The sequence below is a fragment of the Crinia signifera genome, chromosome 3 (assembly GCF_055691185.1).
Source record: "Crinia signifera chromosome 3, ASM5569118v1, whole genome shotgun sequence".
Classification (NCBI taxonomy): Eukaryota; Metazoa; Chordata; class Amphibia; order Anura; family Myobatrachidae; genus Crinia; species Crinia signifera.
Window position 1 is genome coordinate 59,435,777 of NC_139219.1, and position 24,483 is coordinate 59,460,259.

The following is a 24,483-nucleotide window of genomic DNA, read 5'->3' on the forward strand; positions in this document are numbered from 1 at the left end:
ATTAAATACATATAGCTGAAAAATAGGTGACATTTTCACATATATATGAGCCCTCAAGGTAAAAACACATCGCTCAGTGTTGTCGGGACTCTCCACCAGCATTCTGATAACCACCAATACCTGCCAAGTCAATTTTTTTAGGGGCAGCTTCTCTTGCCCTATAGCAGGGCTGGGCATTTGCGGCCCTCCAGATGTTGATGAACTACACATCCCAGGATGCTTTGCATTAGTTTTGCTATGTGGCCATGCGGAAACAGATTCAAGGCATGCTGGTATGTGTAGTTCATCAACATCTGGAGGGCCGCAATTGCCCAGCCCTGCCCTATAGGGTTCCAGCAGGGTATGGATCATTAGGTCACCAGCATTATGGTCGACAAGCAGTAGGTTTACACCATTAGGTCGACATGACTTTAGGTCGACATGGGTAAGGCCAACATGCTTATTTTATTTTTTTTTCACACTGGAATGTCAACACAGTCAACATAAACGCTAAAACGTAGCACCGTGCCCCCTCGCCATGCTTAGCACACTATTTTATTCTCCCACCACGCCCTAGTGGAAGGTAGTGCATGAAATACCGCCTGTCGACACATGTCGTATCGACATGGACACCGAAATGTAGCACTGCGTACGCTCGCCATGCTTCAGGCACGGTGCCTTACTGCGCTTGACCCAATGACCCGGTCTGTCTTATGACCCTGTTGAGCTAACCCACGTCGACCTTCCTGCATGTCGACTTTAAGCCATGTCGACCTAAAGGCATCAGCCTAATGCTTGTCGACCATCATGCTGGTGACCCAATGACTGTATCCCTTCTAGCACAGGTCAAAAAGCTGGAACTGCAGTCAGTGGAGGTGCTGCAACATTCCTGGCCCTGCTCCTGTTTATAGCTGCATTTGCGCAGAACATGGGGGTTAAGTGATTTGTCAAGCAAAGATTTGCTAGTATCTGCAATACTGACTACAGGAATAAAAACAGCAATGTATGTAGTATAAAACCCAGTTGCTCCTTGACTAAAAAAAAAAAACACACAACACACCCCCCCTTTCCTTACTTATTCTCTGCCACTAGAGTAATTTCCCCACGGCATTTCTTTAGGTGAGCGAAAATATATTATTTATAGTTTTATGCCTATTCCTGCTTGTGCACAGATGGTACAATCAAGCTGACTGAGGTACAAATGAAGTCACCTGTGCCTAAGCCTGGACTGATGGTGTGCCACGAATACTGAGGTTGAGGACCGCTGCTGTATAGGAAGAGTAGATGTATTCTGGTGTGTACATTCTTCTGTTCCTATCATCATAATTTTTAAGTGTCTTCAACCTAGCAACCCCAGGCTTTGCCTGCAATCCTGGTCCTAAGTAAGCCATCTATAGGAACCAGGCCAAGTCCCCAGTACAGATCTGCTGCAGCATCTTAACCAAATACTCAGAAGTGCGGTGAAGGAGTCTGGTGGTGTCAGGAACTACTCTACAACAACTGATGCACAGTTGCCTCTTATTGGGCCAGATGCAATAAGCTCAAAAAGTGATAAAATGGAGAGTGATAAACAACCAACCAATCAGCTCCTGCCTGCCATGTCACAGACTGTGTTTGAAAAAGGTCAGGCAGGAGCTGATTGGGTGGCTGCTTATCACTCTCCATTTTATCACTTTTGAAGCTTAGTGCATCTGGCTTACAGTCAACAAGTGTCTGGTGGGTAGATGTATGAAGCAGTGATAAGGGAGGAGAAGTGAGCCAGAGGAGAAGGGACCCACAGCAACCAATCAGCACTGAAGTAACATCTAAAATTTACCTAATATAAAATTACATAAAATACAGAGCAGCTGATTGGTTGCTATAGGTCACTTCTCCTCCCTTATCACTGCATCCTACAACTCCCCCTCAGTCATGCAGGTGGACAGTAACAGCAAGTTCCTGACAATGTAATAAACCACAATATGAATTGTTGAAACCACTGACTGAAGTAGCATTGAAGTCATGGTGGCAGGGTAAGCTAAGGTTGGGGGAGATCTATCAAACCTTGGAGACCGATCACGCACCAATAGACTGCTGTCATTTTTCAAACACAGCATGCAATATGACAGAAGCCAATTGGTCAGTACTTTATCTTTCTACTTTTTACACTTTTTGTCTGATCTCCCCCTACAGATGAAGTATTTTATGTTGTGAATTGGTAATTCATGGGCAGATGTATTAAGTCAGGTGAAGTGATAAAGTGGCTGGTGCATTAGCACCTGGCTTAATACATCCACCCCTCTGTAGCAGTCAGAGAGATTTAGTGGAATAAAATTGCTGTGCCACTAAAGAGAAACAAACCATCTCCTGACATAACTAAAGACAAGACCTATATAAAAAGGACAAAAACTTCTCTCCCCTCTCACATTCGGTTTATAACCACCGAATATTGCTGAAAAATAAAGGTTAATAACTTGAGTGAAGATAAAAGAAAAAAACGAACACACACTATATAAAAGTATAAGTTTTAAAGAAAACCAACTCCTTTCGTTGGTGTGCATCCACCATGCAAAACCTTCTCTCTTTCAAGTAAAGTGGCTGGTGCATTAGCACCTTCCACTTTATCACGTCACCCGGCTTAATACATCCCCCCTCAGTGATCTCTTTGTGACAGGGTTATTCCTGGTCAACCACATTCTTCAGTAGAAAAAGCATTTGAGGTATTTGGGGTACACAAGATCACTATCCACTGGCCCGGCCAATTCTAGTTCTGTGTAGTTCGGAACATTCTCCCAGACTGTGCTCGCTGCTCGCTTCACCCTTCAGGATTGGACCACACCACCCAGTAGCTAGCCACTAACGGTGCCCATAATTGATGCCTACTGTTGGCAGCTTCAGGTGATCGATGCTGATGGCCGAGCAGCGCCATCAGGAGCGGAAGGTTACTGGTGGGAAGTGAAAACCAAAAGGCAGAGAGGCAATGTTATCCCAACCATCAGTGAAGAGAAGTGGGTATATATGGTTTTAATTGGTGGTGAGCTCAATACACAGACGAGACACCAGTGTGTTGCTACAAGTATGACTACACCCCTTTCACTACATTTAAAGGAGACTAGACTATTACAATCTAGTCTGCAAACAGGTCTGTATACCGACAGGTGCAGGCCAGGGTCCGTAAAAACATGTTTAGAATGTAGAATGTTTTTAATTACAGTCAGGCTGGTACAAATAATACAGTACAAATCCCTATGCGCCACGATATTCTATCTATACCCTCCTGGGGCAAGCGTACTGGGTATTGTCCTTGAGGGATTCCTAGGTTCTACACTAAAGCGGCTCCTCCTAGACTTCTTATATCATTAGGAATAATTATGAACCAGCAGTCAGGTCTGTTATCAGAACAAGGCTGCCTGGAACAAAACAAGAAAACATTTTACACATTTCCTCTATGACGGATTACAGCGATTCCTTTTGAGGACTTTTACATTTTTCTGATGATTCATCCAAAAATGTTCCATTTCCATTTTTTGGGTAAATCATGAAATTACCAAAGTAATGGTACTAGGTGCTAATGATATTCATAGGATTCGGCCCTAAATGGATTTATAAAAGTACATTAATTTTTCATTCTCTAACACACGCCACTAAATTATGTTTACCAACATCAGCAATAGCCACAGAGTGCTCAGAACCTGTCCAGCCTGTGTACAAACTGACAAACTGGGTTTACTACAAGACCCAACTTCCTGTGATATCATAAGCGACGTCCACCTGTGCTAGGAAGAGACGCACAGTATTAATTATTCTCTTCGCACAGACACAGAGAAGATGCTTAATCATTTGTACAGCCAAATAATATTTAGTACGCAACGTCCATGTATAACTACATAGTTCTAAGGGGCATATATATTATTAAATGCACTTAGGAATCTTTATCATCACAAATCACAGAAATAAGGAATAATAATTTTGCAGAAAAGGACAGCCACTGGAATTAAAGCTGGGTGCGCGTTAGCGGATTATCGTTATCAACTTGTGCATATCGACTAGTGTGTACGCACTTTATCGTTAACGATGCACACTCCGGCAGGTCATTATTGACCCACTCTGTCATCTGAACACTCATCATTAACGACAGCATGTTCCTGGATGTGGCCACTAAACAATACCGTTAACATTATCTTTTGAGGGGTATGCACTATATCAGTAATGGAGAACCTTCGCACTCCAGCTGTTGTTGAACTACACATGTAGCATGCCCTGCAACAATTTTGATATTTAGCCATGCTTAAAAACTGTTTAACTTAGTGATTGTTGAGACCCCTTCATTGGATGGCATTAATATCAGTGTCCTATAGGCCACACATAGTAACGGGACAATAATAGAAACTTTCAAATATATCAAGGGCTTTAACAAAGGTACAGGTGGGAGATATTCTTCACAGGAAGAGGAGCAGCAGAACACGAGGACATGCACTGAAACTAGAGGGAGGAAGATTCAGGGGAAATGTGAGGAAGAATTACTTCACAGAAAGGGTAGTGGATAAGTGGAATAGCCTCCCATCAGAGGTGGTAGACGCAAATACAGTAGAGCAATTTAAACATGCTTATAGGCATATTGATATCCTTACAAAGAAATAGGGGTCAAATATGGTTTGAGGTAACAGGTTTAAAAAAGGGGCAGACTAGATGGGCCAAGTGGTTCTTATCTGCTGTCAAATTCTAATACACCTATAATATCAAAGTGAGAGACTGCACCTTTCCAGCATGTGGTTTTATCATGATTGATTCTATGTTTACATCTCATGGTATGTTTTAATTCCTCCTGAAATAATTAGCGCTTTGCTTTTCTGTTTTTTTGGGGGGGTTTGTTCATGTGGTAACTAACCCACACTGGTTACTAATACATACGAGCAGTGTTAAACTAAGACCCATTATGTATGTTTCAAATAAAAACTGTTCATGCACTATGAAGTGTCCCACGTTTATGTTTAACAGATTAAATTACCATTGGGATTACGGAGATCATGGAAGAGAAGAGCTGCGGTCATCAAAAAGACAAGGAGTATAGGGTGACTTATAACTTTGTTTGGTACTTATGTATTATCTGGGCGCCCGTTTTTTTATCGGGTCGGAATGCGATGCGATGGACCCGATTTTTACATTGGATCCAATGTTAAATGGTCCCTGAGACCCGATTTTACATTGGGTCCAATGTTAAATGCCCTCCAGACCCCATTTTTTATTGTATACCCACCCTGTTCATACCCCCACTATCCAACTGGGCATGGAGTTGACTGTATATAGTGTGGCGAGCGCAGCGAGCCACCGATCCCAAAGCATGGCTAGCCCCTGGAGGGGACGCGGAATACATGTTAAGTAATCCGCGTCCGCTCGCCACGCTTCGGGCTCGGTGGCTCGCTACACTATATAAAATCAACTCCATGCCCACTTGGATAGTGGGGGTATGAACAGGATGGGTATACAATAAAAAATGGGGTCTGGGGGGCATTTAACATCGGACCCAATGTTAAATCGGGTCTCAGGGACCATTTAACATTGGATCCTATGTAAAAATCGGGTTGATGGCATCGCATGCAACCAAATCGCATGCGATTCAGTTGAACTCATTTACAATCTCATAGGCTACGCAGCCTATGTCCTTTTTACAAAGATGAAATGGGGTGGAGCGGCACAAACTGCAAAAACATTGTACGCTAGAAGGAGGGCACATAGGTTATCCTATGAGATTGTAAAGGGGTCTTTGATGATCGCCTGAAGCCTAGAGGCTCCCTCCTACCCATACTTTAAACTTAGAACCTACCACTATCAGAACTACCAGTATTGACTAAACTTTCGCACCATCCCCCCCCCCCCCCCTTTTTCTTCTGAGAAGAAAGGACAGGCTACTTTCTAACCATTCAACACAGACCCTATTGTTCATTGCACATCAGCTTAGGGAGACAGTAGATCCCTTACCAAGGGACCTACGGAGTACAAAAGGAACACTACAAAGGGTTGCCTGAACCCCTGTCGGGGATCTCCTGGGCTGACACGGCTTTGAACAAAATTCCCTCAAGCAGGGGACCCCTGAAGAGGTGTACATCAAAACACCAATTTAAGAACCCCACTTCTCACCCACATTAACTTCATATAATTATAACCAATAAAAAAATTCTTTTACATATCATCCTTTCTCTCATACTTTTTTCTAAACACAAGCCAGCAATACACCACACAAACACAGGCAGCGCTTTAGCCCACCCATAAAATAGACGTTCTTGATATACCTAAGGGATTGGGAAACCCTATCTGGCTAGAGCAGCGCCAATCTAAGGTAGGAAAAACCAAGGGAGTGTGGTATAACTTAATATAAACTAATTACATAAGTACCCTGTGTTTACTCCTATCTGGGAATGAGGGGCAGATGTATTAAGCTCAGTGAAGTGATAATGGGGCTGGAACTTTATCAGCGGCCAATCAGCTCCTAACTGTGAAGTTACAGACTTGGTTTGAAAAATGACAGCTAGGAGCCAATTGGCTCGTGATAAAGACACTATCACTTCACCGAGCTTAATAAATCTACCCCTATTTTTATTTTATGGACTGTGTATTGGCAAATTAAGTATTTAGATTCTATATACATGATAGAAAATAATCCATTTTATTCCAATAAAAATCAATATTTTCCTCAATAATTATGGTGTTTAGTCCAGATTTATGTACAATATTGACTTCATTAGCACAATGAATTCATTTGAATGTTAACATTGCATAACGTGCTGATGAAACAAGATCAATAGATGGTGGGGTATAATAAGGAGGAAACTCATTCAAACTGTGGTTAGGATAAACCAGAGACAACAGATGTATAACAGATATTGGACTGTATCAGTAGTTGCCAAACTCGGGGATATCGGTACGAATCAGTGAGAAGTGTGCCACAACCACCAATCAGCTACCATGTAGAATTCTATACAATGTACTGGTTGTAATGGTACACTTCCCCACTCTTCTCACTGCTGCATTATTCTACCCCACGGTCCTCAGGACCCCATACAGATCACATTTTCCATGTTACTGTGTATCACCAACTGTCACTTTTTATATAGTCTACAGGTGACCTGAAAAACATGAACTGTGTGAGGTCCTGAGGACAGAGTTTGGGAAGTGCTGGTCTATACTACAATCATGGAAAGTAATGGGTTGGTAATCTATGTCCACATGGCAAAGCCAACACTACCAAGTGTGCCTGAGGAAGTCCATTCAGCCAGTGGAGGAAGAGACTATTAACCCTTTCTAAGCACTCCTCCAAGATTCCATGAAATGCTTTTGTCCACAGGGCAATGTTGGGGTTTACCATACATCACATTACATAACCATTCATTCTTTCTCCTTACCAGGTAAGAAACTGGAGGGTTCTTCCTGCCCAATAGCTCCACTTCCTCCAGAACTTGATTGAAGACAGACATCATTCTGCGCTCATACTCACTGTCTGCAGATATGGATCCGCTGAAACTGCATTCCTGAAAACTGAAGATTAAATAAAAAAACTAAATATAGACCATACACAGATGCGCAGCCTCCATTAAGCAGGTTCACAATTCATTTCAGATATGAGGTGTATGATCATTGCATAGTACGGATGGTGTAATGTTAGCATTACTGCCTCACAGCGCTGAGGTCATGGGTTGATTCCCACCATGGCCCTAACTGTGCAGAGTTTGTATATTCTCCCTGTGCTTACGTGGGTTTCCTCTGGGTACTCCCGTTTCCTCCCAAAATATACTAGAAGGTTAATTGGCTCCCGGGGCAGACTAGATAGACCAAGTGGTTATTCTCTGCTAATAAATTCTATGTTTTTATTGCAGCTCTGTGGCTGCAGCTCTAAGCCACGCCCCCTCATTCATTTTCTTTTTCTCCTTATAAGATATGTTGGTTTCTGCGCACTAATTCATGCACATAGCAACTATGTAACCTAAGAATGGAATGGATTTATCTGAAATGCTAGGCAATTCTTGCCACTTTCTAGGTAGCATAAATGTAGCACCGTTTGTACATCTAAAGTGTCCTGCAATTTGTTGACACCTTCAAAGTATCTGCATTCCTGCAGACTATAACATTATTTAGGTATTTAGTGCCAGATGTGTCAAGCTTTAAAGAGCGATTAAATGGAGCGTAATAAAGAGCCAGCGAGCTCCTAACCGCTCCTAAATTCCACAGCACCATAAATATAACAGTGGCATCACACAGGAACATTTGGGTGCTCGTACTAGTTATTAACCATCCAAATTTTGTCGGGACAGATCTGAGGCCAGCATTGCATTCTCCCAATATGAGCAGCAGCGGGCAGGTGAGTGGGTGTTGCATGCCCATGCCACTGGTACACATGCAGCAATAAAAGAGTAACTGGATGGCATAAGATGCAGCCTAGTGCTGCATGCATCCTCCATGACTTGGTCATGCCCCTGTCTTGGGTTCACGCACTCACAATGTTTCTATAACTCAGAAATGACCCATATTAAGACAATACATACAGTAATGGCCACGCTATATACTTGTGATGCAATACAAGGAAATAATTGAAGAACATAAGACTTAATCTGTACCTGCAGGAGTCTGGATCCAATATGAGAGCTTCAATTGTGTGAGATATTAAAAGGCAACTCTGCTGTTGTCTGGTAGAAGTTGACAATTAAGGTAAGTAACCATAGTATGGAATACATGAATACACACATTCTACATACATATTACATAGAGATACATACATGTGCTTAATGCATCCCTACATCATGGCTAATAAGTCACAAGTATTGTACAAATCATTAACAAAAACATTAGAAAAGTAACGACCAGATGGTTCCCCAGATAATGGTGATAAGGTCCCTGAGCCTGAACTTCTAGATCCATAACCAAATTACCTAGAACAGGGAATCCTTAAATACCAATTGTGCAAATACGGAATGGATGCAGTCATCGGGTGGCTGGCATTTCAACAATCCGGACCAGTCATAGGGTCACATTCGGAGATATATGTAAACCGGATGGTGAGGTGACTGTGCATGTGCAGGATGTGTCTGACTTTCCAACAAACTGTCAGGGATGGGCGGAGTGGTCCAGCTTTCCCGAAAACGGGAGTGTGCCACACCCTGTTTTCTGGGAGTGGGGTGACCAGGGTCTGCGTCTTCAAGCACCGAGGTCTATGATGTTACCGTAAGTGGCTGGATGCTGCAGTGGAACACAGAAGCATTGCATTGCTACTATATTGGAATCAGGCCCACTGACCTGTATTGACAGTAATGTTATACTCCAATGCAGTTACTTGGGGTTACTAACTGTAAGATTGTGAACAAAACCAACTATAATATAAAACTTTTGGATACAACTCGATGTTTCTCAACGTTGCAGAGTCGGCATCAAAAGACGACTGATACAGATCACCATAACGTGTGGCAAGGTTCCTGAACTCCTCCATGGACTGTTTCATCTGTGTAACAGACATGTTGTCAAGATTAGTTAGCAATTGGTCAGAACATTCACTACTTAAATAACTATTGTACAAATACTAGAAGGATTCAAATAAAATAATATAAATAAATGGCATCACTGGGTTTACCACTAGCACTTATCAGCCAAATATAAAATCCTCAGATAAATAAAAGCCAAGTTCTTGATGCATATAATAAAACAGGCACGTCACCTGGGTGGAAATGCGGCCACAGCGCTGGAGATCATTGCCAGAGGTCATGGCCATTGTGGAGGCGATGGCTGGAGGGGGGCTGGTCTTCAGACTGTTACAGGTACAGATGAGCTGAGAGAATGCTTGCAGGAGATCAATTCTCAGCTTCACAAACTCGCACTGGAAGCTGAGAGGGTTCATCGGGGTGCTGGCAGCCTGCAAGAGAGCAATTACATATAGCCATGAGAGGGTTCACCGGGGTGCTGGCAGCCTGCAAGAGAGCAGCTACATATAGCCATGAGAGGGTTCATCTGGGTGCTGGCAGCCTGCAAGAGAGCAGATACATATAGCCATGAGAGGGTTCATCGGGGTGCTGGCAGCCTGCAAGAGAGTAGTTATATAGAACCATGAGAGGGTTCATCGGGGTGCTGACAGCCTGGAAGAGAGCAGTTATATAGAACCATGAGAGGGTTCATCGGGGTGCTGACAGCCTGGAAGAGAGCAGTTATATAGAACCATGAGAGAGTTCATTGGGGTGCTGGCAGCCTGGAAGAGAGCAGTTACATATAGCCATGAGAGGGTTCATCGGGGTGCTGGCAGCCTGCAAGAGAGCAGCTACATATAGCCATGAGAAGGTTCATCGGGGTGCTGGCAGCCTGGAAGAGAGCAGTTACATATAGCCATGAGAGGGTTCATCGGGGTGCTGGCAGCCTGGAAGAGAGCAGCTGCATATATCCATAAACTCTCTGATAACAAGAAAATACCAGTACCACTTGCTGCAGTGAATGCTTATGTGTTAAGGAGTTCGGTTTATGTTAGATGGGCAAATTATCAACTTCGTCAAGGATGTTAGGTGTGGTATGGGGGTTAGATAGTCAGGATTCCGACGGTCAGTATACAAACATTAGAATCCCGACTGCCGGTGCTCCGACAGAAAAAAGAGCAAAGAAGCCCCTTGTAGGTTCTATTCTCCCTCTATGGGGTCATAGACCCCCACGAGGGAGAATAGCCCTTATAAATTATAAACATTTTGTTCCCAAGGCTTGGGTAAGCTGATAGAATGTGTTAGTATTAGGCATGTTGTTAGGGACCCATTTGGTGAAGTTCACCTAGACATGGTGGATGGCCTCACACTTTTGGCCGATTTAGAGCTTAAATCCTCACTTATACTCCACGTCTATTGTAACAGTTTATCAAAACGCTAAATATTTGTGTTTGTAGGGTTGGTGACGACCCTAAAAGCAGCCCATTAGGAACGTGTCCATCTATACTAAAATTAACAACATATACAGGGGGACAGGGGGGTGTAAACATGAAGACCTTATTGTCCTGTTTGTTAAATCAATCTTCGGGACAAAAAAGTCATTAGACAAAATCCTGGCTATGATAAAAAAAAAAAAATTAAAACATGCAAACAACAAATCGCAATCAATCAAAACAACAACCACTGCCAATAAGCCCAAATTCTAAGTTAAAGATCAGGAACCAATGAGAAATATATATCCTCTTAGCACTTAATGAGCACAGCAGAAATAATATTGACCGTTAGTGAAGCGATTCCTTTGTGGTAGGCTTTCAGGGAGTCAGCGATGGACGTCAGGGCAGAGCCTTTATCATCTTCCTGCAGCAGGGTCAGGCACTGCTCAGCCAGGGAGAACTCCTTCAGACTGTTCAGCCAGAAGTAGAAATGCTCAGAGGCCACTTGTGTGAGCAGACTCTGGTATAACTCACGTGCCATATCATGGTTTCCCTGGAGCACAAAGACATTTTATTCAGAGCATCCCAATCAATAGTGTGTATCATATACATCTATCTATGTAGTCAAGTCCATTTCATAATAATAATAATAATAATAATAAAACATTTTTTGTGCCTTTTACAGCACAAAATACAAAACAAACTTAACAAGGGACATTAGTGAAATGCTTGGGCGAACAGGAAAGTCTTGAGTCTATTTTTGAATGTTTACATTGTGGAAGCTTCTCGAACTGTGCGGGGGAAGAGAGTTCAAGAGTCGGAGCCACATCGCGGAAAGCACGACCCCCAGAATTCAGGGAAATGCTGGGTACTGTTAATAGTCCTTCATCAACCGATCATAGTAATCGAGTGGGACAATAAGGGATCAGAAGCTGCTTCAGGTACCTCGGGCCCTGGTCATGTAGGGCTTTGAAAGTCAGTAAGCCAATCTTGAAGATTATTCGATATTTTAGAGGCAGCCAGTGGAGGGAGTACAGAATGGGTGTTATGTGGCTGGGACGGGGCGGATTGGTTAATAGCCTGGCAGCTGTATTTTGTACCATCTGTAAGCAATGCAATTCTTTTGCTGGGAGACTAAGGTAGAGGGCATTGCAGTAGTCAAGGCACTATGATACAAATGCATGAATGACTTTAGGCAGGTCTTCTGAGGGAATTAAGTGCTTGATTCTGGCTATATTCCTTAGATCAGTGGTTCTCAAACTGTGGGTCCAGGGCCCAAAGTGGGTCCCAAACTCAGCATGGAGTTGTGACTTCATGTTGCTGACCATCAGCTGAGGGTGTGGTACTTATAACACACAGACAGTCGGGATTCCAACAGTCATTACTCCAACGTCGGAATCCCGACTGCACAGCGGGGTGAGCACAATGAAGCCCCTTGCGGGCACGGTGGCGAGCTGCGCTCGCCACCTATTTTCTTATCCCTCTATGGGGGTCATGGACCCCCACGAGGGAGCAGTCAGGATTCCGACGTTGGAGTAATGACTGACGGAATCCCGACTGTCGGGGAGCCGTCCGGCACCCATCAGCTGATGACTTCTCTACTCTCAGTCTGTGATTCAAGGAGTCTGAAATATCTGTTGAATTTTCTGTTATTTTAGACTCCTCCCATCATGTATGTGCTGTCTGCTGACTACACAGGTCATGTGACCTTCTGCAGTAACTTGCTGGGGTCCCGTAATTATTGTTATTGCCTGATGGGTCCCAGAGCCAAATAGTTTGAGGACCCCTGCCTTGATAGATGATAGAATGAGGATTTAATTGTGGCTAATACCTAAAGTTTAAGTGTTGATGTTTAACCAATGTATCGCTATGACACAATATAGGGGGGAATTAAGTTATTTTGGGAGCGGTAATCATTAATGGGCAATTGGATATTTTGGGCCGCCCATTAATTAATGCACTTATCAACCCAAATAGATGGGCTTTAGCTGTCTTTACTGGTATCAATTCCTGGTTTGGGTACCTAAAACCACAGACTTTTTTCACATTTATTATCTCCAACTCAGGAGGCTGTAGAAAGAAATGCATCTCCATGCAGCACTTGCAAACAACAATTTCATTTGCTCTGTAGTCGGTGGCCCTCTAGTGGCAGCTGCAGAAAAAAAAAGGTACTTGTTTCCTAGCACGGCGCCCACTAAGCTAATTGCTTAGTGGGCTATTCTGCGTAGGGAAATCGCATCGCATGGGCCATTTTACTGCCGTGCGATGCGATTTTTAATGTAATTTATTCACTGCAATATCGCATTCGATTTTATAGGGTGTGTGATGCCATTACATTAGCTATACAATAATATGATTGTATGTCATACAAAGAGGTTTTAGGCACCCCCCCACTATCCACGCGGCGGAACGCGTCCTCCGACTTTTTCATACCCCCACTATCCACGTCGGTGAGGAGTTGATTCTATATAGTGTAGCGAGCCCGAAGCGTGGCGAGCAAAGCGAGCCAAGCGAGGGGATGTGGAATACATGTAAAGTAATCCGCATCCGCTCGCCACACTATATAAAATCAACTTCAAAAATTGATTTTGACCAATACATTTTTTCAAAATACTCCCAGATCTATTTCAGCTTTTAGTCGAGCCATCTACTATGGACACACAAGTGTTCTGGACAGCAGCCAGTGTAACAGGACAGACAGGTAGCTATGACTATATATCTACGCCTCTTACCATACGAGATGCTTGTCTAGCGATCCTGTACACAGTCCATCCATTAGAGACATTCTCAAGCTGCTGTTTTATGACAGTCTTCACTTCAGGGGACAGGGCTTTCTGACTTGCCACAAATATAACAGTAGCAAGAGCCACCTGAGAAAACACAGCCAAGAGCTGCAGTCAATACATAGAGACCGCTGGACCAGGAATGAGCAATTGTGTCAGAAAATACAAAGCAGTACAATTAAGTGGCAGGCGAAATACAGCAATAAATAAAAGTGGTGGAGCATCCAACCATGGCCCTCATTCAGATTGGTTCACTCCCCTGCGCATTTCACGGGTGTTCTCATGGTAATACGGCCATGACGTGTGTGAGGGAGACGGGCAGCTGATGTCTGCTGCCCACCCTCTTCCCGTACAAGGGTGCCGCAAACCGAAGTCACCAGAGAGTGGCTTAGATTTGCAAGCGCTGTAGGAATCATTCGATGGTCGCGACCATCGAATGATTTCGACCCTGCACGTAAGCGACGAATGGATGTTAATGCAAAACATCCATTCGCATTCTTGTGGGTAAACTTGACGTGCGAGGGGGGGGGGGGGGCGGGCTGACGTTCATGCAGGCGATGTTTGGTTGCCTTGCAAAGCTGAAAAATATGCAGCTTTGCTAGACAACCAGAATGATGGCCCATAGGTGTTCTGCATTTACAAAAAGAAACAAAGCATTTGAGACATTACCCCAATTTATACAAGCAACTGCTAGGACTTAAAAGGAGTGTTTGAAAGTACATACAAATTAACAAACAATAAAAAAATATAAACAGACTTTATTTTCCCCTTAATAAAACTGTGGTTATAGGAGAAATGTGTTAGCTTAAATATCTTAAAAGTGGACTGCAAAAGCTACACAGTTACTGGTGGGGAGTAATAACAAAAGGCCAGCAATGCACTATACACTAATAAGGCGGCATTGCTACTGTAGTTCACACTATTTGCTGATGCTTGGAAGGTTTCCATTCTAGGAATATAGGCCCTTCTTTTGGTTGACTCGCAGAAGAAAATTCGGTACTTGTGTAGTTTCACGGCGCCAGGCGTCTGAGTCCCCTTGCGGGGCTCGCTACGCTCGCCACGCTATTTAAAATCAACTCCATGCCAACATGGATAGTGGAGGTATTAACTATCCATGTTGGCATGGAGTTAAGTTACTTTTTTGGACATATTTAGTGGCGAGCGTGAAAACTACACAGGTACCGAAAATTCCTACTCCATTGGACAAAACCATGTGCACTGCAGGGGAGGTAGATGTAACATGTGCAGAGAGAGTTAGATTTGGGTGGGGTTTTACTTCAAAGTGAGATCTTTATTGCAGTGTAAAAATAAAGCAGTCAGTATTTTCCCTGCACAGAAACAAAATAACTCACCCAAATGTAATTCTTTATGCACATGTTACATCTGCCCCCCTGCAGTGCACATGGTTTTGTCCATTTGAGAAGGAATTTTGCTCTAAGAGTGAACTAGAATAAGGGCCATAATCTGAGAACACAACTCTCCTTATCACGACATTATAGAGATCTGGCTTACATGAATTAGATTCCATTTTTCCGTGCCGGATGCATATCTCAATATAGCAAATATAACAAAGGATCTTTTGCAGTATACACAGCTAGTATGCTGCACTAATGTCAGACACATGCTGCAGAGGTAGAACCATTTACCCACAGAGAAGGTGAGGATTTGCCAACAATGTACCTCATCTTGCCCCACTCGCTGCAAGATCTCCCCCCGACTCATGGGTTTTTGTACATAGTCCCATTCAGCCGTGAACAAAAAAAGTATGAAGCTACATCAAGTGAAGCATTTAGCCACACTGGCCTGCACAGACTACACTCAGGAGTGGCCAAATCAGTCCTCGAGATCTACCAGCAGTCCATGTTTTCCAGGCTACCTGTGGATCTGTAGAATGTGTCGCTTAGGAATAATAACTACTGCAGCCAGGTGTGCGGGGGATAGCCCTGGGTTTCAGCACAGGCCTGGGATGTCCTCAAGTAGAGGGACCCCACTCCCCAAGAAATCCTTGTCCGGGCTGGCTAGTTAGGGTGGTTAATGCTTTGGCCATGGGACCCCGTTAAGTGTGTTCCCTGGCTATGGAATTACACCCCCTGCTAGTGGAACCTGGTGATGGTACCAAATATTTGGGTGGTCCCCACCAAATTTTGTCCCTGGTATTTTGGGAAACAATTAGCCAAGTGCTAATTTCTGCCAAAATCTGTATCCTGCTAAACCGCAAATGTGTGAACAGAAGACGATTTATCCTGCCAAACAGTTCCTGTTGGACTGCATCCTGCTAACACGCAATGTGCGGCCCAAGCCTTAGCGTGGGAAACATGTCATCTGTCCCTGAATTCTATGGACCAATATGTTTTGCTTATTAATTCCACAAAGAATAAGATTCTTATTAAAGCTTCTACTGGCAATTCATTTGATGGTTGTTTTTGTATGTAAGTGATTATTAAATGTTTTATATAAATCATGGACTTCTTTTACTCTTGGAGTAGCTGCCCCAAGCAAAGAGCAATAATCTGATTCGGCCATTCCACGGATCAGATTCCGATACAGGATTTTCTTCATGTTTTTGCTTTATCACAGGTCTTCAAAGGTAAAACCAAATGCCGGCGCCGGCTGAAATATACGGTTGTTGGAAGAGCCAGGAATGTGGGGTGACTTACCAGAAGCTCCTGCTGTTTGTCTGTGGCTGATCTCCCAATAACCTTGTACAGCTCTACCAGGTCGCCCAGCATTCCATCCCCCAGCACCGGCAGCTGCATGGCAACAGAGGCCAGACAGTGGCACAGATACACCCTGGCAGAGTCCTGGGCGCTGTGCAGCTGTGTCAGCAGGGACTCCACCACAGACTGGCTCAGATAAGGACGGCACTTCGCCAGCTTCACCATACAGGACAGAGCAGTCTAAGGAAACAAAACCCTAAATTAGTCACGTGCTCCGTGCATTATTTCTGTATGTGAATAACCAAGTAACAGCCAACAGGTGTGTAAGTGCTGCCGGCTAATATCCTAACATACGGGATAACAGAACAGACACGCATGTACTGACCTTAATATGAACTCTCATGTACTAAAGAATGCAGTTTGATAAATTATATGGGTTAGTGCAAAGAAGAAGGAACAAATCTTGCACAGTTCAAAGCAAGAGGATGGTTTCAGGAGCTAGAGGTCTGACTGCACACTGAAAATCTTATCTTAGTAATGAGAAAGATTAGGATCCCCAGAAAGCTTTTTCAAATGATCAGTTATGGGGGTGCAGTTCCCAACAGTCAAGGGTTACCATAATATACAGAAAGAGAAAAAAGGGACAGTACTTGTTTCCTAGCACGGCGTCCATCGCATAGCATACCATAAGCCTTACAATGGTATGCGATGTGACGCGATGGGCACATGATGCTATACAATTTAAAATTGTATACCATTGTATATGGCATACAATGCGATGCAATGCGACTTTAAATTGTATAAGCACCCTAATGGGTGCTTTTAATGTTAAATGGCTCCCCTGTAAGATTATTAATTGTATAATCACCATAATGGGTGCTTACAATGTTAAAAGCACCCCCACTATCAATGCCAATCCGAAGCGTGGCGAGCGCAGCGAGCCCGCGAGGGGCGGCGGTACGCGTCCTCCAACCTTTTCATACCCCCACGTAGGCATGGAGTTGATTTTAGATAGTGTGGCGAGCGCAGCGAGCCACCAAGCCCCGCGAGGGGACGCAGAATACATGTAAAGTAATACACGTCCTCTTGCCACGCTTCGGGCTCGCTGCGCTCGCCACACTATATAAAATCAACTCCACGCAGACGTGGATAGTGGGGGTATGAAAAGGTCAGAGGACGCGTACCGCTGCGCTCGCCACGCTTCGGGTTGACGGCGATAGTGCGGGTGGTGTGGGGGTGCATTTAACATTGTAAACACCCATTAGGGTGCTTATACAATTTAAAATCGTATAAGGGGGCCATTTAACATTGAAAAAACCCATTAGGGTGCTTATACAATTTAATATTGCATGCGGGCATATGGCATGCGATGCAATACAATGCATACAATGCCATACGACTGAATATCTGGGGCGCCGTGCTAGGAAACAAGTACCAAAGGGACTGTTAACGGGAGCGCACAAACAAAATTTAAAACTTAACTTTTCCTTTTTAATATATTAAGACCCACTTATAATGCATTTTTGGGAGATAACCGTGAAATTATAAGGATCACATACATAGACATACACATATATACACAGAGTGCGTTTTATTGTGAAATAAAGAGAGAAAAAGTATTAAAATAATACACATGTCAATTTGAAGATGTCCTTATTAATTCAGCATAGATTAGTGTCAGTATGGGATTATGATTTATTCACCATATTATGGCTACATAGCCTTTACCACCTTCTACTGGTTATATGTTAACAATTTGATATATCAGTGTGTTAGGAAAAACACAGTGGGGGAAATTTACTAAGATGTGTATTCCACTTCACATGTGATGTTGCTATGGGCAACCAATCAGAATCTGCTTCTTATTTATTTAGCACCCTCTAGAAGAGAGTAGACAGGATCTGATTGGTTGCCCATAGCAACATGTGAAGTAGAATACACATTTTAGTAAATTTCCCCCAGTGTCTGAACACTTGTTCAATTCATAGAGCTTTATTGCCCTCTGCTGGTACTCAATGAGTATAGGCTGATTTTTAGATCAGTATTTGCTGCTCTCCACTGTGTAGTTTAAATTATATTCTAATAGGTCACTATCATTTTCCCTTACTATTGGGATATATATATATAAATATGGACACCAGTATTTCAGTGGTGCATATTATTAAGAGGGGCAGTTTCCATGTGGCTAAATTGTCTTCATCATTTACTGCTGATTATAGAATACCAATTTAATACATCCATGTATAAGGAGAACCACGGTATGGAGCTTTATTGCCCTCTGCTGGACAAATGATCGACTGTGGGTCTCATACTATATACAGTACTGTATGTATCAATACATTGGTATTTGCTGCCCTCTACCTCTTAGAGCAAGGTGGCTCACTATGGTAATCAAAATTTCCTATTCATTAGGATATATATGTGGAGGTAGTATTTAGTAACATATTATCATACATCACTAAAAACTGACACATAATAATTAGCTGATAGACATTCAGTTGCCATTAGCCGACACGTGTTTCACTATTGACACAGCTTTTTCAAGGCTTTGAAATACTGATGTCCATATTTATATATCCCAATAATAAGGGAAAATGATGGTGACCTATTAGGATATAATTTAAACTACACAGTGGAGAGCAGTAAATACGGATATAAAAATCAGTCCATACTGTACTTATTGAGTACCAGCAGAAGGCAATAAAGCTCTATGAATTTAGTGTTCAGAAGTAGAATACACATCTACATACAATTTCCCCCACTGTTTTTCCGAACACACTGATATATCAAATTGGTAACATATAACCAGTAGAAGGTGGTAAAGGCTATTTAGCCGTAATATGGTGATTAAATCATAATCCCATACTTTAAGGACATCTTCAAATTGACATTTGTATTATTTTAATACACTACTTTTCTCTCTTTATTTCACAATAAAACATACTCTGTGTATATGTGTATGCCTATATGTGATTTTTATCCTTATAATTTATAGAAAAATACATTATAATGGAGCCTTAATATATTAAAAATGAAAAAGTTAAGTTTTCAATTTTGTTTGTGCGCCCCGTTAACAGTCCCTTTTTTCTCTTTCTGTATATTACAGTTCAAAGCAACACATTTTACTTTCTAAACATACAGATAAACCTATTAGGGACTCCATAAACATGGTAACCATTAGCATGCCAATAACGAGGATGGCCTTTCTAAGCAAACACTTATTGTATGCTTTGACTAATGGGGCTTAATAGGGACATGTCAACTTAAACAAAACCAAGCTAGAGACCCACTAGTGCCATCTCACATGTTGCTAATAGGGGACAAAGAACTATGTTGTTGCCCATGGCAACCAATTAGATTTGGTTATTGTCACAGAGTTCTCTGTGCGCTTTCATATCACCCTAGAACTGCTGATTTCAATGGGCCCATCTTACCTTTAATGTTCGCTGGGCTCCGGCACTGCTATCCTGACTGCATAGGACAAGAAGAGATTCCAGACCGTACACTGCGTCCTTTTCCAGAGAGAGGTGATCTGACGTCAATGACAGCAGGTTATTACAAGCTCTTACACAGCACATACAAGTATCTCAATGCCTTTAGTGGACACCTTACTGCTAGTGGTTCAGCACATACCACAATGTGCAAAAAAGGTATACTGCCATTTTATACTAGGGAACCAACACAGTAATAGTTTAGTATGATGATATACACACCCGCAGTGTTTAAAATGGATTGTGCACTTACCGGTGGCCGATCGCGAAAAATGCAACCGTAGTCTAAAGGCCAGCGGTAGACGGCATCAGGGTAGTGACGCAGTGTTATCAGGGCGTTGACTCAGCCTTGCAAGGTGGGTGACGGCGGCTACGTGATGTCACAGGCAGCCGCTGAACCCCAAAACATGGCCATCTGGCGCCTGGCTTCACAATGGGGCTACCGGTAAGATGCGAGCGCTACGCCATACAATGAAGCACTACAAAACTACAAATGAAGCTGAATCAGCTTTTGCTGTGGTGAATTAACGCAACTAATGGTCAACCCAATTAGCTCCGGCACTTATCAGGGATTTTGCTTTATGTGTCTCAGTCCCCGATACACAACCCTAGACCTGTTTTTCATCTAAGAACACACGGGTCCGGGAACTTATCAGGGATACCATGTGTTATTGCACAATAAAGAGTAATTAGCGCACGGCAAAAAAGGGCTATAATTGGATAGCCCGATAGTACTATTGGGCTAAAAAGACCACATGCAACAGGATATCTTTCATTATGTTATATTGAACACAGTAGAAGATATTTCACAGAGGTCATTTCATATATAGAGGTGCATTGGACATTACAGTTTTCCTGCACGATACTATTGGGTCCTCACATCAGTCTCTATTTATGGCTTCAAGCAGCATCCATTTGTTTACACACAATGTCACATGCAGCCTCATCAAATCGGGGGGTGGTCACTGTCCACTACAAAATCGGCAAGAGTAAAAGACCATACCCCCTCCCTACCATTGAATCCTTTTGTCTGAATCAGTTTGGGGGGCACTGGACCATAAAGTTACAGGTGGGGACTGGAGCTGGCACAAACATTACATTTTAGATTTAATCCTGATCTCTTCCCCTCTGCAACAACAGCATCACAGGACTACTTAAAAAGAACCCAGTTAGGAGAAGAAGTAATCCAGTAAAACTGTTAAAACAATAAAATAATATCAGCAGGGAAAACACAAAGAACCAAACCCCACATGACTAAGCATGAAGAAGGTAAGCCAGGCCACTAAAGCGAGCTGTGGAAGTCCCTTGTGCAGAAAAAGACCCTGTAGCAGCAGTTTCAGCTGTAGTGGCAGGCCTACCCAGGCCCACCCAGAGTTTAAGTCAGCATATCAAGACCTGCACGGTCAATCCGAAGACACTAGTATTACCATCACCTATTGATCCTTGATCCACTTTTGTACCCAAGGCAACAATGGGACTGGGGGAAACCAATATGCCATTCGGAAAACCCACATAGCCATCATTGACAGTCCCTGGACCTTGCACAAAACAATCAAACCTTCAATTTGTGACGAGAGGCCATAAGGTTTACCTGTGGAAGGCCCCACTTTCCAACCAACTGTTGGAAGACCTCTGGATGGATTGATCACTACCCCTGGTTAAACGTAGTTCTGCTTAGAAAGTCTGCATGAACACCGCCAAGAGTGCCGGAACAAAAGTCTCTGTCCAGGAAAGCATCCGGACCACTTCCTCCATTGCTCCCACACTCTTGGTGCCTCCTTGATGAATTGCAAATGCCACTGCCTTAGCATTGTCCTTAGCATTGTAGCAGAATCCACACTGGCTAACTGGCCTGACCCTCAATATAGCCATAAAGATGGCTCAGTCATCTGGGAAAAGCGGTCTCTGTGACCAAAGGCCTCAGAGCTGAAGATCTAATGTACACTCATCCCAGGAGACTCAAATCTGTGTTCAAAATTAGCCAATCCAAAGTGACCAAGGATGGCCCCTGGAGCAGATCGGAAACCATCCACCAATGGAGAGAACGAGGAATGCTGGTGGACAGAACAAAAAGCAGAGATGGAGAGGAATGCTGTGCACCTAGTCCAACATTGTCAACTAAATATATCACACCCATACAGGAGAGATTAGCCACTACAGAGGAGAGAAGCTGCACCAAGGTGATCTCAGCCTGAAGTTTTGGAGGATTCTGCTTCAGTGTCCTATGCAGCAAAACCGCCTATACCACAGCTGCAGGTGTGCTGGGACAATCCAGGAACAGGCCCCCCATCCCACTCAGAATACATAGTGCTACTCCCACCCCTCTATGGGGAAAGCGCTGTTTGCGCATCAGCATGGGCTGAGTGTGGTGCGTACTTCCGTTAAGAGACAGCTTAAAAGGAAGAAAACCAAGAAATGTACAAAACTCCACTGGCACTTAAAGTACATTTGCATTCTGGGGTTCCAGGGGAGAGGAGTTTTGGATAGAACCGAATAGAATCAACTTTATTGGCTTGGCCATGTATGCTTGCGCACACTAGAAATTTTTTGTGGATTACAGTGCGGCCTCAAGCGGGGAAGAAGGGGGGGGGGGGGGAGACATTACATACATTGCATTAGGACATTACATGCAGGGAACACATACCCGCCCAGCTACACAGCACCTAGGCAGCCATCAGCAGCGCCACTGGTCGCCACAACAGCCAGGTAGGTAACAATTAAGGGGTGCCGGTCGGGGTCCCGACATTCATTTACCCGAAGTCGGTATCCCAACTGATAAAATACTGATGCACGGGTTCCCTCTGAGGCCTCCTCCTTGTACTCAGATTGAGTGGGGGGAGGGGGGCGGACTCCCTCGGATCTCGGCCAGGGCCTTCCTCTGCACACCAAACAGGGCATGCTGGGTGTCCTTCACACCACCGTCTTTCACCTTTAGTAAGGTTAGGGGAACAGCCTGATGCAAAGAGCTGTAGAGTAGGCGAGCAGCCTGATGCAAGCAGGGCATGCTGGGTGACCTTCACGTGCGGAGTCCCTGCTGCACCCAACCCGGGAGGGGTCTGCCACACCGGGGGCCGTACGCCTCCCTCTCCTCTATTCGCCGTCCTCGCCTCCAGGCCGGGGGAGCTGCCGAGCCATGGAGGGGGCCGTCTGCTTCCCTCCCCCTCCACCGTCTTCACCTCCATCCTCTTCCCTCCTCTGGCCACCCTCTCCGGCCGCGCGATGGAAGCGCCCCTTCACTGTGCCGTGGATGGGAGCTCCGGGGATGGGACCCGGGAGCTCCACATGCGTGCGACTACCCCAGCCCTACCGGAAGTTTATGGATTAAAGGTACAGTTTAAGTACCAGCTCCAGTCCCAGTCTACAAACCCCTGGTCCAGAGTTCTCCAGCCAAGACAGGCAAAAACAATATTTCAGGCCCTGCACGCCTCTCTGGCATCTATGAAATTCTGATGATCGGATTGGCTACAGGATGTTTTAATACTACCAATATACACACAAACAAAGCATGACGAAACACAAAACTCTAATACTCTGTTAATAGTTTGGAAAAGAATCAGGGCAGGTAACCTTCACGGGACCATCACAGTTATCAGAGGACCAGTCAAATCACAGTAAGGCTGAGATGTTATATTTGTATTTTTAGCGTTTGCTTTTGGGTGCAAATAGTCTATAAAGTCAGAAAAAGACTATAAATGCTGTTGTTCTCCTGACAGATTAACACAGAAAATATGTTTCCATGCAGTGCAAATGGAGTTCTTGTTCCCTAGAGGTTCACAGCCTGTACTAAGACAAAGTTGTTTGGTGGTTTAACATGTACAGTCTCTAAGCAGGAAAACTCTAGTGAGAATGATCCTAAATAATTACTAAAAACTTTCAAACTGGTTTCATCAAGCAAATTAGGATATATAGTATAGAAAAACAAAGGAGATGCATCAATGCAGTGCATGGAAAATGGTTTAATGACACAACACAATCTTACAATATGCAATTAGAGATCTAAACTCACCTATATCCTGACAAGTCGACACAATATTAGTGAGGACTGTTACACCATGAGCAGCTATGCCGCGGTTACTATGGTAACTGCACTCCTGTGCCAGCTTAACCAGATCTGTATACCTGGCTGTACCCGATTTGGTCCCTGTAAATAAATATTTAAAAAAAACTTTTAAACAAAAGATTTTAGGATTTTGTTTTCAAATTCATCATAATTATTTTTCCATTTTCACTCTCTCCCCAGACCCTGGTGCCTGTGCACTGCCACTTTGCACCTATTATAGACTGTGTGTGTTCACTGCTTATTTTGAAGCAGTTATATCTTCTCACATAGAGGGAACATTAAATTCAAATAAGAAAGGATGAAAGTTGTCAAAAATATATGGAACTTAAGAGTTACATTGGAATGATTTGATAAAACCAATGTAACAATGTTTTGATTACTGTAGGGTTACTAGGTTTGGTTTTCTTAACTGCTCCTTTTCAAAAACTGCAGGGGGAATACAGATGTGTCTACATACATCTAGCCTCAGTGCGCCATGTAGCACAAGATGCCTGGCATGAGAGGGCAACCAGGTCCTGCACTACTCTAATATTGGGCGCATCTTAGTCGCAACAAGGACACACTTGTAGACTGTGCCGAATAATTTGATGCACGATGTAGTGTATTGTGTGTGTGACAGTCTCTATACTGAGAAGAACAGAACTTAAATTGGAAAAAA

At 43.5% G+C, this 24,483-nt stretch overlaps 1 protein-coding gene across 1 annotated transcript in view; it reads right to left on the minus strand.

Moving 5' to 3' along the window:
* INTS7 (integrator complex subunit 7) overlaps positions 1 to 24,483 on the minus strand; it is a 63,970-nt gene that overhangs the window by 23,619 nt on the left and 15,868 nt on the right. Inside the window, exons 9-17 of the mRNA XM_083175868.1 lie at positions 23,772 to 23,906; positions 19,709 to 19,806; positions 16,275 to 16,514; positions 13,567 to 13,704; positions 11,181 to 11,387; positions 9,659 to 9,853; positions 9,342 to 9,445; positions 8,568 to 8,636; positions 7,359 to 7,491 (exon numbers count right to left, since the gene is read on the minus strand). Coding sequence (XP_083031994.1) covers positions 7,359 to 7,491; positions 8,568 to 8,636; positions 9,342 to 9,445; positions 9,659 to 9,853; positions 11,181 to 11,387; positions 13,567 to 13,704; positions 16,275 to 16,514; positions 19,709 to 19,806; positions 23,772 to 23,906 — 1,319 coding nt within the window. The remainder of the gene's footprint in view (positions 1 to 7,358; positions 7,492 to 8,567; positions 8,637 to 9,341; positions 9,446 to 9,658; positions 9,854 to 11,180; positions 11,388 to 13,566; positions 13,705 to 16,274; positions 16,515 to 19,708; positions 19,807 to 23,771; positions 23,907 to 24,483) is intronic.